Source organism: Kogia breviceps, chromosome 4, assembly GCF_026419965.1.
Source record: "Kogia breviceps isolate mKogBre1 chromosome 4, mKogBre1 haplotype 1, whole genome shotgun sequence".
Classification (NCBI taxonomy): Eukaryota; Metazoa; Chordata; class Mammalia; order Artiodactyla; family Physeteridae; genus Kogia; species Kogia breviceps.
In genome coordinates this window covers 165,632,722-165,649,143 of record NC_081313.1, presented here as the reverse complement: position 1 = coordinate 165,649,143, position 16,422 = coordinate 165,632,722, and the positions used below count along the sequence as shown (strand labels likewise).

Genomic DNA, 16,422 nt, shown 5'->3' with positions numbered 1-16,422 from the left:
ACCATTATTACTCCTACATAAAGTAGGAGTAATGAGGAAAGATGAGGAAACAGGACCACATTTGAACCCACAGCCCAAGCTTCTAACCCTACCCATATCTCCTCAAGGGTAGAGGCTGTGTCTTTTCTTCATAGCTACACTCTCTTGTCTGTGGAAACTCTTAACTCACTTCTACCCAAGGGTCCTCTCTGGAACTCTAATGGATCACATCTTAAAGCTCCATCAAGGAAGTAAAAAAGGACCTGGCCAGGGATCTACATGAGGTTCACCTTGGCTGCTCATCAGACAGTAAGATGAGAAAGAAGCCAAGCGGTTCTGGTGATGAAGCTGTCCCCAGAAAAGCCAGCCCCCCAGACAAACAGACACCAGCAGCCCTCGTCAGCTAGGCCAGAGGAAGAGGAAACCAAGTGGGAAAGCAAAGCTCAGGTTTTCCTGTGTTAGGCTGGCTGGGACTCTGGAGATGTTCCAAGGACCCCCTAATCCTTATTACATGGCTCTAGCTCTTCGTTTTCCTCCAAGCCCCCATACTAATTATCTCAGATACTCGTCTAAAAGAACGTCTTGAAAGACAAAAGTATTAATACCTAGACTTACAGTGAGGAAACTAGAGCACAGACCTGCCTGCAAAGATGATACTGTCAGAACTAGAACCCAGACTCCTTACTCTCAGGCCACAGTTCTTTCTGCTGGGTGACTCCAGTCCCCTGTCTCATCATAACCTAAGCCTTATCCTTCCCTTCCAACTACCTGGAGTCTACAGAGGAGGGTTGGAGATTACCTTCCTTACCTCTGACATTCCTCTGCAGAGAAAAAGAGATCCTTTGATAAGTAGACACCTCCCAAGTGCTCTGTGGCCCCCTAAAGGGTCATACACCTTCTGACTCCTAGCCCCAAACAGAATTTTCACAGGTAGGTGTGAAAACTCTCAGTTATACCATCAGAAGAATCCCCTGGGCCTGGAGCCTAACAGAGTTCCTAGTCTCTGAGCACATAGGTGAGATTGCCTCAGCAAAGGAGGGTGAAAACCTTATTTCATTCAGTAGCCCCCTCCCATCCTGTGATGTCATGTCCTGAACTGGGCTCCTAAGCAGAGAATAAAGGCTAAAAATAATAATTAATAACATTTAGTGAGGATTTATACGATTGTCATTCCAGGCACTTTTTTTTTTTTTTAATTTTTGTGGTACGTGGGCCTCTCACTGTTGTGGCCTCTCCCGTTGCAGAGCACAGGCTCCGGACGCGCAGGCTCAGCGGCCATGGCTCACGGGCCCAGCCGCTCCGTGGCATGTGGGATCTTCCCGGACCGGGGCACGAACCCGTGTCCCCTGCATCGGCAGGCGGACTCCCAACCACTGCGCCACCAGGGAAGCCCTCCAGGCACTTTATATGGATTATTATCCTTCAGTCCTCCCACAACCCTGGGAAGCAGGTGCTGTTATTACTCCCAATACACAGACAAGGAAACTGAGGCCTGGAGAGAGTAAGTAACTTGCCTAGCTCACAAAGCTCAGAAGCATTGGAAGCTGGAATCCAAGAGTAGGCACCAGAGCCCATGAGCTTCACACCACAGCACAGGGCCTACACAGCAGGAACACACTACAGCCCTTCGACCAGAGGGTGGGACCCTTCTGCCACACTCAACTGCCCCCATTAACTGCCCTCATTATCCTGGTCCACCAATACCATCCCTGTCTGCCACCCAGGTGCCTTTGCTCTTCTGTCCACCCAGCCTCCCTCCACACTGGCTTCAGCACAAATCTCATGTCCCTCCCCTGCTCAGAAGGCCTCTATGGCTCCCAATTGCCTAGACGGAAAAAGTGTCAACTTCTTAGCCTGGCATTCAGAGCCTTCCAAAATGTGGCTCCAATTTACTTTGAGCATCATCATTCCTTTCAATTCACCCTCCGCTCAAGGTGAAAAGAGCTACCACTCTTCTTTGCTGGATATGCTCTTTCTTCCCTGCATAGTCCCTTCATGTCCAGCGTTCATCTCCTAGACCACACTGGTCCCTCCACCTATAATGGTCTGCTCCATTTATCAGTCCCCATCTTCGCCTGAGCGGTGTTTCAGCCTGGAAGGGCCACAGTTAGAGAAGCGTTGAAGTTCAAAAGTTACTGAGTCTAGTTCAATAGAGGTGGAGAAACTGAGAAACTGAGCCTCCTTCAGGGTAAGGAATATTATTTGCTCTTTGGATGGGGACCATTCATCTTTAAACACTCCACAGCGCTTGGAGCCTAGTAAGTGAATGAATAAGTGTTGAGCCCTCCAGGACTGTGTTTCTCCAGCAGTGGCCTTGGGATTCCCTACATCATTCCCTACTCTTGGCCCTTGGGTCCTCCAACATCTGACCTGTTCAATCCTTATCTCTGAGGGTGGTATCTGGTATCTGCCTGTGTAGCAAGCCACAGAGTGGTTTTTAAATTTACACTTACTTGAAAACCACAGTGAATCTATGGGGATTGCATCACGGGTGCCACTTAGTAGAAAGAGTCCTAGTACCTGAAGCCTCCCTTCCCCCAGCCACCACTTCCGGCCCTGAGCTTGAGGCAGAGGCCTCTGGGAGCTTAGATGGCTGAAGCTGATGAGGCTGGCTTCTTGGATATGCCCCTATAACCCGGTGGGAGCCTTTCTCCCCAGGGGCTCTCTGGGGCTGAGTGAAGGGTCTTGCCCTCCAGCCCTACGGCCCCAGCTTGCACAGCCCTCTGGACGCTCTGCCAAATAAGAGTCATCTGACCCAGGAGGAACAGGCAGGGGAAGCAAGCAGATGGGTGTCGCTTTGGGCAGCGGGGGAGGGAGGCACGTTGGGCCGGGCCAGGCTCAGCCAAGGGATAGAATGATGCTCCCTCCAAGAGGCCAAGTCTCCAGATGGGGTGAAGGAGTCCTTGCAATGCCAGGAGCCTGATGCAGAGCCAGGCTGCTAAGAGCTCTTTTCGCGTTTGGAGAGAGAGGGTAGCCCTGTGGCAGCAGCAGGAGAGGGAGCGGGCTGGGCGTAGCCTGCTGGGCAGGGCACCCACCTTCATCTCCCCCTGCCTCCCTTTTCCTTCCCAGCTGGTGCCACAGCAGGCTGAGGGGGCCGCTGCACCCTCAAACCTTGAGTCGGCGCTCTGAGCCCACGTCCGCACCGCTGGCTCCCCGGCCTCTTCCTATGCGGTTCTCCGGCCACCTGCCCTTCTCCCTGCTGAGGACCCCATGCCCACACCTACCCACTCCATGTCGCTCCTTGTCAGTTTTGCGCCAGGGGGCCATGGCTTGGCCGGGGGGTGGGGGCTGCAGGCACCTCGCGTCGTCCTGTGGGGAAGCAGCCAGGGGGTGGCTAGGCGTTCTGCCGGGCCCCACTTCCTTCCTCTTTTCAAACTCCCTCTCAGGGCCCGCCCTCCCCTCTCCAGGGTGACCCGCTCCTCCTCCTCTTCCTCCCTCCCTTTGGGCAGGGGCATAGTAGAAGGCTAGGGGTTAGAAAGCCCCCACAAAGCTTAGGGGCCACCTCCAACTTGTCTCCTGCCCAGGCAAGCTGGCAGAGGCCAAGCAGATACCTGGTGTCACCCAGGCCATCACCACAAGTGCAGGAAGTTCCCTGGTAACTGAACCTAGTGATTTAACCGAGCTCCCTCCCACCTAGCAGGAGCTTTAGTGTCAGATGTGGGTTCAAATCCAGTCTCTGATGCTTTACAGCTATGAAACTAGGACAAATTACTTCATTTTTCTAAGCTTCCGTGTTTTTCATCTATAAAATGGGATACTGGTACCTACCTCATATGATTACTGCTAGAAGTAGAGAAGACAAAACATGCAGCAGATGACATCCAGGAGTTACTGTGATGACTAGAGGAGATATTACATGCAGTAGTCGACATAGGAGTTAAACATCCACCTGGAGGGGAGGTCAGTTGGAGTTTTATCCTTTTGGTGCCACGGCCCATTTGAAAATCTGATAAAAGCTCAGGAAACTCTCCTCTGAAAATATACAAGCACAGAATTTATCAACAACGCCGGGAAGTCAAGAGTGCTCTAATAGCCAGCAACAGTGGACCCTGGGAAATAAGTCCTAGAGTAAAGGCTAATGGAGACATTTCTCAGAAAATGCTCTGGGAATAGACTCTGTTGAGAGGCAAAAATATCTCTTTGAACCACAGTGATAAGACTGAATTAAAGTCTTCCTGAATTTTCTTTATTCATAACTCTCACAGCCCTTTTCTGATTTGCACTAGAGAGTCAAGATAGATTAGGCAATACCACAGCTGACAGGCAGCTATAGCAAGCTATTCATTTCACTTTATCTAAAGTTATTCCCTTTTCAGTTGTCTAGCAGCACAAATTGGGTAGTATTTTTTATAGAGAGCAGTTGAATCAGTCAGGATTCCACCAGGGAAACAGAACCAGTAGGACATATATGTGTGTTGACTGATTGCTTTATTGATTGATTGCAAGGAATTGGCTTGTGTACGTGGCGCTGGCTAGGTAAGTCTGAAATGCATACGACAGGCCTGTAGGGAGTGCAGGCTGGAAACTCTCAGGCAGGAGCTGAAGCTGCTGTCCCCAGGTAGAATTTGCTGTTATTTACATCTACAAACTACTTCCACAACACCTAGATTGGTGTTTGGTTGAATAATTAGGGTCTATAGTCTCACCAAGTTGACTCATAAAACTAACCATCAGAGCAGTATTACAAATTGGACTAAACACCAGAGGTTGGCAAACTTTTCTGTAAAAGATCAGATAGTAAATATTGCAGTCTTTGCAGGCCAACAGGCAAAATCAAGGATATCATGTAGTTACTTATATAACAGACAGAAAACAAGCTTAGATCACATTTTTACACCCCATTAGAGTTCAAAGTTAGTGTTCTCTCTTATCAAAATTGATGGCAACTATTCATCTGTTAATGGTGATCTGTAATGACAATTTGCATTTCATCTTTGAAAACGGCTTTCCCCACAGGTGGTGTGTAGTAAAGAATTAATCTTGCCCCCCAAATGGCCAGGTATTTGTCCTCAGCTTTGGGAAGTGATCTCTTGGAATGTCATGGTTTGCCTGGGAAACTTGGGTCACACTGGGCAAACTAAAAATATGATTTAGGGTGGGGGCTGACCATGTCAGAAAGACCAATAATGTGATGTACGTGAGGCTTTGGGCCACATGGTATCAGTTGCCCTGAAGGTTAAGATGAACCATGGGGGAAATCATGGGGGGGAAAGTCTTGCCTACATGATAGAGCCCCAAAAGAATCTCTGGACACCAAGGTTTGGGAGAGCTTTGCTAGTTGGCAATATTCTACACATACGGTCACACACTGATGCAGTGAAAATAAAGCATCCTGACCCCATGTGGAGAGGACAACAAAAATGTTAGGTCCTTCCCTGGACTCTGCTCTATGTACATCTCCCCTTGGCTGAATTAAATCTTCATCCTTTACCAGTAACAGATGGTAACTGAGAGTAACAATTTCAATGAGTTCTGCAAGTCCTTCGAGGGAATTACTGACACTAAAGGTAGCTTTGGGAACTCCTCCAAACTTGCAGTTAGTGTCAGAAGTGAGGATGGTCTTGTGTGAACTGTGTGCTCTTTAAATTTTATAGCTGACTAACTCTTGCAGTTGGCTGAAAATCTCAAAGTACTGTCAAATACTGATATTAATCCATGTATATAAGCTTTTAAGCATTTTCATTGCTCAGAAGGCAGTTATAAAATTCTATTAAATAGTCTCTTGATGTTTGCCTTTTAGCACACCATTTATTATATTGCTGGATGTGGAATTGCTGAATGGAAACCCTTCAATTGCACAGTTAAATGGATTTGAAATTTAAAAATTACTTTTACACTTGTATTGAGGTCTGCAAACAATGATGGAACTATAGTTTGAGCCTGGAAAATATGTTCATTGAAATTTTTGTAGGAATGGAGATCTCACTTTCTGTTTTAATTTTTGACAACACAGGGAGTTTTTTAGGCCGCTTGATCTCGCTTGTGATTTAAACATTAATTGTCATCAAAATGACTTTATCCCCGTTTTCTGCAGATAACCATTGTTTTGCTTTGTCATTTTGGTTGAATCCATTAAGAAACATTATGACATCTGCAGCAGAAGCTAATTTCCCAAGTCATCCAGTGTTCAATAATAGTGGTTGAGGGCTGGTTTTTTTAAAGAAATCTCAATCCTGAACTCAAAAAGTCACAGATGACTTATCTGTTAAGCCATCAAACGGCTGTGCAGTTGATAGGGCAAGTCAGAATATTCAGCTTCTATTTTTGACAAAAGTTCACAAAACAGACAATGGTTAAGTCCAGGAGACATAATGATCACCTTTGACACAACGGGTTCAATAACACACAGTAGATTCAAATATCTTCCACAAAGTACCTTCTGATTAATATTACAATAAATTAGGATAGGCTTTAAACACTTTACATTTTCACACCTTTGTAAATTTGTCCAAAAAGCCTTTTCCTGCTCCACACGTATTTTTATCATCAACTGTTGTAATACATCTTAGCGGATTCCACTTCAGGTTACACTGAATTAGTGTTTCCTCATTTTCTTTGAAAATAGTTTTGACCATAGTTTTTCCACATGGATTATTCATAGAAGCTGACTCTTCATTGACTTCAGACTCAGCAGGGACTTGCCAAATAAACAACTGAGCTGTACTGGTAACACCAGTCAACTTGTCAAGAGCCAAGGAAAACCACTAGAAATCATCTGCCATGGTTTTAAATTGATTATTGATGTTGCTCTCCGTGTTCTCAACTCTTCAAACAATGACTGTCACCAAAAGGCTAACAGCCTTAACTTTTATTTTCTCTAGACACATTTCATCTGCCGCTACCATCAAAAATATTTTAATCAACTCACCATCACTAAATATCTTTCCTTGTCTGGTTAATAAATGAGCCACCAGGGCACTTACATTAGGTACAGTCTCATTTTCATTTTTTATTTTTAATGGAGAAATTATGCTATTATGAGATATTCTGTTTTAAATAGTCTAATTTTTCTGGCAACTCCTTTCTTACAGTTGGGAATGCTGTGATGACGGCTTACTCTGTTAGACCATATTCTTTTAGCACAGCTGTAGTGTCACTATACAACAAAGATGATGCTTTCCTGTCTCATCCTATAACAAAATAATCCACACTCCACTGTGACCTAAAAGCATGACATTTGGATCCCACTATTCTCTTTTGTTTTGTTTTGACATGAGGGCTATTGTGCTGGTTAACAAAATAAAACAAAATTTAAAAAGTGTTTCTGTATAGTGATGTGCATGGTACTTGAAACAGGTGGCACTATAACCTCATCCCTGAGATCTGCAGGTTGCTAAACAGCACTGCAGAGCAATGAGAGCACCATCCATAGACCATCCTTGTTGCAAGTACTCAACTCTGCCACTGTAGCGTGAAAGCCACTACAGATGATATGTAAATGATGAGCATGGCTGTATTCCAATAAAACTTTATTCATTTATGGACAATAAAATTTGCATTTCATATAATTTTCACATGTCATGAAATATTTTTCTTCTTTTGAATAATGTAAAAAGTATTCTTAGTTCATCGTCCATACCAGAACAGGTGTTGAGTCAAAGTTGGCCAATGAACCATAGTTTGTCATCCCTTGGTACAATTTTGTTGTCTTCATAAACCCATGGGAGGGATCTAAAAGATGCTTGTTTTTTCATCTTAGATTTCTGGCATACATGCAGACAAGTTCATAACAACAGTGTGATAAGGTACTTGATGGGGGGGACAAAGGTAGGTGGTGACGCCAGAAGGTAAATATGGCTAGGACTTGAGGAATACTTAAGATTTTCCCCCTATTCAGCTTGTGACTCAGGAATCTGGGTTTTTTTAATAACGTTAGAGTAACAAATTATTCAACATATTAAAAGAGGTGAAAAACTGATTGTAGTTGAAGGAGATGAAGTTTAGAAAGTTATTTTGAGTGAAGGTTAACTTCTTAATGGAATGGTTTATAATATAGAAATCTTTAAGCTTCATACTGACTAGGATATGGCTTTTCTACTTCTGAAATATAGGCTTTTTATTATAATGATTCTTTGGCACCATGGAAACATTTTGGCAAGAGAGACTGACGGTCAAATATAAAAATGTGACTAAAACCACTTAAAGAATTTACAAGTATCGTGGTCTCACAATTTTATTAACCACCACCTGCCAGATACCTGGCAATCAGGTAGTGCACCACTGATGACTATAAATTTGCATAGACTCTGAGAGATGATTTTGGAAACATGGACTTCTCTGGCCAAGACCCCTCCTGAGGTCCAGACTCATGTGTCCAACTGCTTCCTGGACCTCCCTTCCCCACCCCATATTAATGTCTTCAATTCTGAAACCAAGCTCATCACCATAGCCACACCCCAGACCTGTCATCCCTCTTTTTCTATTCTACATAACAGGTGATGTGAGTAGACTCTGTGCTCCAAGTGATATGCTAGAATCCCAACTCCATCACTTACATAGCTGTGTAGCTTGGAGAAGTTACTTAACCTTGTTAAGCCTCAGTTTCCTGATGAAAACAAGGTTTCTAAAATTTACTAAGCACTTAACTGCAAGCCAATCCCTCATTTAACACTTTACATGCGTTATCTCATTTAATCCTCAAAGTAGACATATGAGGTAGGCACCATTATGATCCCCATTTCTGTTAATAAGTTAACAGAGCCCAGAGGGGTGAGACTCCTTATTATAGCTGTCAACCATCATGACTGCCTAGACTGGTATCATCACCCTCCACTTCACCCTCCCTTTCACTGCAAATGCTTATCTCAAAAACAGCTCTCCGATCTGCCCTCTGCTCCAAAGCACTACCTTGCCAAGATCCACCTCATCTGAATCTCAGACCTGAGCTCTTTGCCTCCAGTTTTGCCTCCTTCCAATCTCTTCATCATGTTAGTTCCAGGATGCTTTACCCAAGCAACTGTGGCTGCCTCAAACTCTCAATATAAGCTAGAAAAGATAAACAAAGCAGGTTTTTGGTAACTTGGGAGATTTTACTACCTTTGTGAAATCAAGATATGCCACATTAAAGTGTCATGCAAAGCCTCAAGTGCAGACCAAAGAAATCCATCTGGACCCATGTTTAGAGAAATCACAGAAACCTCTTTCCTTAAGGCACAGCAGAGGGGGAAGATGTCACTGTCCATCTTTCTCAGAATCGTAGATTCAGGTCTGAGATTCTGTTACAATTCACTAGTATAGCTGTAATGATGATTAAATATAGAAATGGTGAGTTACTAAAAAGTCACTGCCTCAAGTTCTTGAAATGCCCTCCTCCCACTTCTGCCTTGGGAAGCCTTCAGTGGGCACCACTGGGGTCACTATGGTGCCTCCCAGCTTGCCCCCTATATAGTTTAAGAGGATGGGCCCCCATCCCTGGGTATCTCCCTGACTCTCAGCCAGAGGACACCTGGGCCCAGGGTAAGGAGACATCTGCCTGGAAGGAGAACTGGCAGGTCAGTAGGTAAATGTCAAGGGATCTCCTGGCTCACCTTTCACTGGTGTCCCCCATGTGGAAGCCTTTGGGAACTGCAGGCTCCACGGTATAAGTCAACATTGTTATCGTTATCCTTCTTGTGTTACTTGTAACAGTCGTGGCAAATAGCTTCTATGAGCACATTCTGAGCAGTTCAAATAGTTTGGAGCTAAAACTTGTACTTACCTAACTTTTACTTACTGGAGGAAACTCCAGGTCCCTAGCAAGACCAGAAAGACTCAGGGTAAGAAGACATGAGTGACCAGGAGTAACTACGGCTGCACTAGAGGGAGCAAGCAACACCAACAACAAAGACAACCTGCAGATGAGGAGGCGTGCAAATAATGTGCCTTAAGGTAACCGTCAAATCTCTAGAAGTGAATGTGGGAGTGGAGATCGGAGGTGAGGGAGGATAGGGGTAGGACGGGAATAAAACACAGACCTACTAGAGCATGGACTTGAGGATATGGGGAGGGGGAAGGGTAAACTGTGACGAAGTGAGAGAGTGGCAGGGACATATATACACTACCAAACGTAGGGTGGATAGCTAGTGGGAAGCTGCCGCATAGCACAGGGAGATCAGCTAGGTGCTCTGTGACCACCTAGAGGGGTGGGATAGGGAGGGTGGGAGGGAGGGAGACGCAAGAGGGAAGAGATATGGGAACATATGTATATGTATAACTGATTCACTTTGTTGTAAAGCAGAACCTAACACACCATTGTAAAGCAATTATACTCCAATAAAGATGTTTAAAAAAAAAAAAAAAAAACTCTCCTGCTTAAAAGGATTCACTCTGTTCCATTAAATGTTAATACCCCCAAGCCTTACTGCTAATTAACATTCCACAGGGCTGCCAGGGGGAATCTGTTTAAACTGCAGGACCAAGAAGTCAAGGCCCTAGAAAACATCTCTCAGTGCATCCTCCACATCCTTTAGGATAGGGGGTAACTCCTAAGAACACTGTACAGACCCCTCGTGATCAGATTCTAGCTCTCCTCTACAGCTTCATTTCCTGCCTCCTGCATTGCCCCTTCTCACTCTCACACCTCCCTGCACCACACACGCCCACACACAAATCCCTCTATACCCAGGACACCACAAGGCAGAGGTGCTGTCTTGTCACATGGTACTGTCTGAAGCCCTCTGAAAGTGCCACAAGTTCTCACATCTCTGTGTGCTCTCGTCCTTCCTTGAATACCACCACCCCTTCTTCCTCTCTAGAATAAGCTGTTCTGGGAAGACATCCTTTGTAGCCACCCCTTACCTCCCAACTTCTCCTCCAGTCAGACAACCCTCCTGGGAAAACGCAGCAGCCCATTCTCATGAACTGCTATCTTGACTCTTCAACTGCTTGTTCTGTCCAGAAACTCCAGGCAAAGCTGCCAAAATTCATAGTGTGTACACAGTGATATCAACCCGGTTCCTTGTTCATGCCTGATTAGCACTGACTGGTCCCTCATCTACATTTAACAGAGGTCCAGCCCCAGAAGTCCAAAAGCCAAATCTGGATGATGACGGATTTAACAAGCGCATTTTATTCTCACAGTGTTTAATTTTTTAAAAAATTGCCAACAATTAACAGTTGAGGAATTTCACCTAAACTTCTAGGTTTTCTTGAAATAAATGTGAAGATCTGGCAATTACGGTCTGCATTTCCAGAAGGTAGAAATTATGTGGAAGTGACTTTAGTTGCTGTTCTTTCGCCAGAGCATGCACTCTAGTTAGTCACAGTCCCCTGCACTCTCTCTTCTCCCCCAGTACTGATGCCAAGTCTCAACTGCCATTTATCATTAGATATACACTACTGTTTTTTTTAAGGTAAAGACCAAAAAAACCCAAAACAAACAAACAAACAAAACCACTTGAGCTCATGCTCCATCAAAAGTGGGATAACAAGAGAGATCAAGAGGGTATATGTTTCATGAAACATGGGGGAGGGTATATATGCATATAGACATGGAGAATTGTCCTAGATGTAGGTCTGTATCAAGAGTTCTTCTTAAGCTGCCATAAGAAAACAAACCCAATTTACTTCATATAAGATGCTTCCTTAGTCCCTGCAGACATTTGAGTTGTGACCCCTGGTGGGTGTATTGGAAATGAAGGTGGCTAATGTTTTCTGACCAGTAAGGAGGCTTTGTATTGGGCGATAGCAAACCAACCGAGTCAGGCCCTCTCGTTTCAGAAGTATAAGTGGTATGTGTTCTTGTACAAAGTACAAGTAAATTGCTAGAGCCAAGGGTGCCTCTTGAACAATCTCATTCTTGGACAAATCAAGATCACAGCAAGTATATGGCTCGATAGGAGACAACAGATTCCTCAAAAGCACTTGTGTTCTGGCAACAGACCTCCAACAATTTGGGCCTGTCTCTTCCCTAAGAAGTCCAGTGCACATCTGCACACCATGCTATAATTGTTGACTTACTCACCCTCCACCCATCCCTCAAGGTTGAGTGTGTCTTTACTCCACAAACATTTACTGAGATCCCTTCATGTGAAAAACAATGTGATAAGCACCAAGGATATACTTTGGTGAATGACAGAGACCATATTCCTTCTCTCATGGATCTTTCAGCCTACCAGGGAAGGCAGAAAATCAACAGGTACACAATAAAGTTTAATAAGGAAAATAAAACAGAGAAATGATATAAGGTGTCTTGGGGGAGTAGAAAAGGAGAAAATGAGGGAAGGTCACCTTGAGGAAGTAATATTTAAGAGAGGACACATGGCAAAAGAGTGCTCCAGGGAGAAGTAAACACAAATGTAAAGGTCCTGGGGGGAGAAAAAGCTTGAAGCATTCAAGAAACTGAAAAAGGACCAGTGTTACAGGACTGTAGTGACTACATGGTAGGAGATGAGTTTGGAAATTAGGGAGGAACTAGGTCTTGTAGGACCTTGATGACCATGGTAAGGGATTTGAATTTTACTCTAAGTGGACTGGGAAGTAAGAAAGAGACAAGCAGCCCCTGGCACTCACAGTTAGGCTGTGGTGATCTGTTGAACATCAACAATTTCTCAGAACATGAACGTCAGACAAGGCTAATTTGTGGTCATGATGGATAAAGACAAAAACAGGATCACTCTGAAATCATGACAAAACACAGAGAAATACAAACATTGCATAAATCACAAAAATGACTGTCATGGCTTATATGAGCATCTGCTTTTTTCTTTTAAACAATTTCAAGTTTAGCTTTGTTCTCATCTTCCATCCTTTAAAATAGATGAGATTTATTAATATATTTAATCATAGACTTAAACCTCCTTCCTTAAGCACTACCCAAAATCATCAACACAAGCCCAAATCCTATAATGAAGTTCCTTCTAACACCCTCTTACTCAGACACTTTATGGCTCCCCATGGTGTACAGTCACAAGCAAAAAACCCAACTTGCTCTACCTTAGGCATGTTCCTGGTGGTCTTTTGATGACTGGCACTGACAAATGTCACTGGAAGATTTTAAGTAGGAGGTGAAATAATCTACTTTTAAAAATTATTCTCTTGACCTATAGAGTCAGAAAATAAACTCTATAGGTCAAGAATAGAAGAAACAGACCAGTTCAAGGCTGTTTCAGCATCCAGGGAAAGATGATGGTACACTGGGTCAAAGTGGTGGGGCAAAGCAGTCAAATTCAAGGTGTATTTCAGAGCTGGTGTCTGCAGGACTTGCTTATGAAGTGGATGGGTCCATAGACAGATGTAAGTAGACAAAGCCAGAGACCCAAAATAAAATTAGCTAAAACGGGATAGAAGCCTACTTTTTATTACATGAAGTCCTAGTTGTCATTGCAGCCCTATAAATTTAGCAGGGATGCAAGCTCCTTCTCTCTTGCTATGCCAGCAGCCCTCAGGGTTATAAACATTAAATGCATGGCCTGAGATGGCTTACCACAGCATCCCATGCCAGAGAGAAGGAAGGGAGACAGGAGAAGAGGAGGGCATAGCTGGGAAATAGCACTCATCACTTCTGCTCACATTCCTTTGGCCAATACCTGGTTCCATGGCCACGCCTAACTGCAAGGAAATTTGGGAAATTTCCAGCCTTTACTCTGCATGGCTGTATTCCAGCTAAATGGAAGAAGAGGAAAACAGTCGTTGAGACAGTGGAGAGGAACGACAAAACCTGGCTGGAGTTAGTTAAGGAGAAAAATATAAGATATGTAAGATAAGGAAACAGAAAGTAAGTATAAACAACTCTTTTAAAGTTTTACTGGAAAGAAGAGCAGAAAATGGGATGGTAGCTAGAGGAGACCACAGAACGAAGAAGTTAAAAGGGGTGCGGTGACCGTGGAAATGTGCCTTTTAAATCTCCTACGGTGAAGAACATAATTGACTATGGTCCCAGGTATTGTGGTCTGAAAATCTTCCCTCCACAATCACAGCAAGACTATACAGTTCCATGGGCTGCTCACAGCGAGTGGCCAGAAGTGGCAGGGAGAACAAGACAGGCATGTCCCTCCATGACAGAGGACTCCTCTGACTAGTGACTTTGGCCTAAGGACTCCCTCTGAGTATTGCCAAAACTTTCTTGGAGTTGCAATTCAATCCAAGACCTTTCTTTGTCCCTCCCTCCTTCCTTCCTTCTTTCTCTCTCATCTTTACTGGGGTCAAATCTGCATCACAATCGGATGGCTCTCCCAATCTTCTCCCCATCTTCTCTCACAGGTGGTCTGTGAGGAAAATCTTCCAATACATTTTTTGCATATCTAGTTCTGTCTTAGAATCTGCTTCTGGGAAGACCGGAATTGATGCAAGAGGAGACGTTGGAGCATGTTTGCAGACTGATGGGAATGATCCTGGCATGAGGGGTAAAAGTGATTATGCTTAAGGGGGAGGAGGTCATTACACGTGACAAGTCCTTGAGTTTGGAGGTGAAATGGGAAGCACGTCTTTAGATGGGGGTACACAGAGTCACCTGCTACAAAAAGGGGGAAGGCAGAAGACATGAGTGCAGGCTCAGATTAATAGGTAAATGAGATAGAAGGAAACAAAGGTACTTCTTTTCTCTTTGTTTCAGCATACAATGGGAGGTAGTATTGTGAGGTGGGTGACAGCTGGATTCTGGAATCAGCCTCATGGGGTTCAAAGGCAAATTTCTTCAAGTACCAGCTAGGGGACTGTTTCTCAGTTTCCTTATCTTGAAGATGGGGCTATTTTGCAGCATCTACTGCAGAGAGCTGAGAAAACTAAATGAGTTAATGCTTGACAACATGTAGAGCATTAGTATTTAGCAATTAAGCATGAAACAAATGTTAATTATTATTTTCTTAATAAATTATAAAGGTTATCAGCTGAGATTAAGGAATGAAAGAAGGTAAAGGAAAAAGACGTGCAAGTCATCTTGAAGAATTGAAAATAAGGGCTTCCCTGGTGGTGCAGTGGTTGAGAGTCCACCTGCGGATGTGGGGGACCCGGGTTCGTGCCCCGGTCCGGGAAGATCCCACATGCCGTGGAGCGGCTGGGCCCGTGAGCCATGTCCGCTGAGCCTGCACGTCCGGTGCCTGTGCTCCGCAACGGGAGAGGCCACAGCAGTGAGAGGCCCAAGTACCGCAAAAAAAAAAAAAAAAAAAGAATTGAAAATAAGACCCCACCAGTCATGAGATTAAAGTGAGATAGTCAAGATGATTGGGTGGTTTTCTTCTGCCACATTCATCTATCGGCCACAGACATAAATTAGACCAGTGATTTGCCACTCTGGGGCTACAATTAGAATCACCTGGGGAGCTTTTAAAACTTAACTCATACCTCAGGTCCTCTCCCCCTACCCCATTCTGATTAATCTGGTCTGGGATGAGAGTCCAGCAGACTTTTAAAGATACACAGGTGATTCTAATGTGCAGCCAGAGCAGAGAAGCACTGGAGTAGGGGAAGAGTTTAACGGAATTAAACTGAGTGGGGTTTGACTGAAGTTTGGGGTTTTTCCAGGGGAATTCAGAGGAGGAGAGATAGAGAGGGATTAATTATGGATAACAGAATCTAACTTAGTTAAGGAAAATTAAAGACTTTTATGATGGAAAATGAAAAAATGGTTAAGAGTCTAGGGCTTAGAGTCCCCACTGGAGTAGACTATTGGTGTGGGAGGGACTGTGCAGCAGAAATAGCTCATGATCATACATCTTTATCCCAGATGCCAAACACACTTACTACCCTCACATGTTCTATATAAACACCACAACCAAAATTTAAGTACACCATGAGAATTATTCTCTTTTTGATGACTCTTTTTCAAAGTCCAGCCTAAGAAGTATTATTTGAATCCAATTGACCTGAAGTGCTTTTTTTAAAAAACATTTTATTTTTTAATTTAATTTAATTTTTTTTTTTTTTTTTGGCCACACTGCGCAGCATGCAGGATCTTAAGTTTCCCGACCAGGGGTCGAACCCGTACCCCCTACAGTGGAGGCATGGACTCTTAACCACTGGACCGCCAGGGAAGTCCCGACCTAAAGTGCTTTTGTTCTAAAAGGATCAATGTGCGAGAAATTCAGTCACAGAGAACAAAATCCACTCTAACGAATATAAGTAGGAAGTCGTGTATCACAGCGTATTAAGTGGATCACAGAATTGGTGTGGGGGTGGAAGCAACAGATACCGGATTTCTGGGAAAAACTACTCACCAAAGCCACAATGTGAAACTAGGCTACAATCACCATGGTTGATGTCCTCCTTCTGTGGCAAGTCAGCAAGATAAAGATCAAAGAAAACCATCAAATAAGAGAGGCACCTAATATAGACCAACATAATCTTAAGTCATTTGCATGTTGCTACTTAAGTGAAATAGAAAAATGCTAATAAGTGTTGGAAACTTTTATTGTACAAGGTGTCCACAAAGTCAAGAAACTTGGAATGAATTTATTTCAAAGAGTTATTGGTTACTTTGTCAAATAATATGCTTCAATATATCTTTCTTCATCATCTTGATAACTATTA

The 16,422-nt window shown here is 43.9% G+C and overlaps 1 protein-coding gene across 1 annotated transcript in view; it reads right to left on the bottom strand.

Annotated features, from left to right (window-relative positions):
* DOCK2 (dedicator of cytokinesis 2) overlaps nucleotides 1-3,332 on the bottom strand; it is a 420,075-nt gene extending 416,743 nt beyond the window's left edge. The window contains exon 1 of the mRNA XM_059061186.2: nucleotides 3,204-3,332. Within this exon, the coding sequence (XP_058917169.1) occupies nucleotides 3,204-3,246 (43 nt within the window). The 5' untranslated portion in view covers nucleotides 3,247-3,332. The remainder of the gene's footprint in view (nucleotides 1-3,203) is intronic.
* Between the last annotated feature and the right edge of the window lie 13,090 nt (nucleotides 3,333-16,422).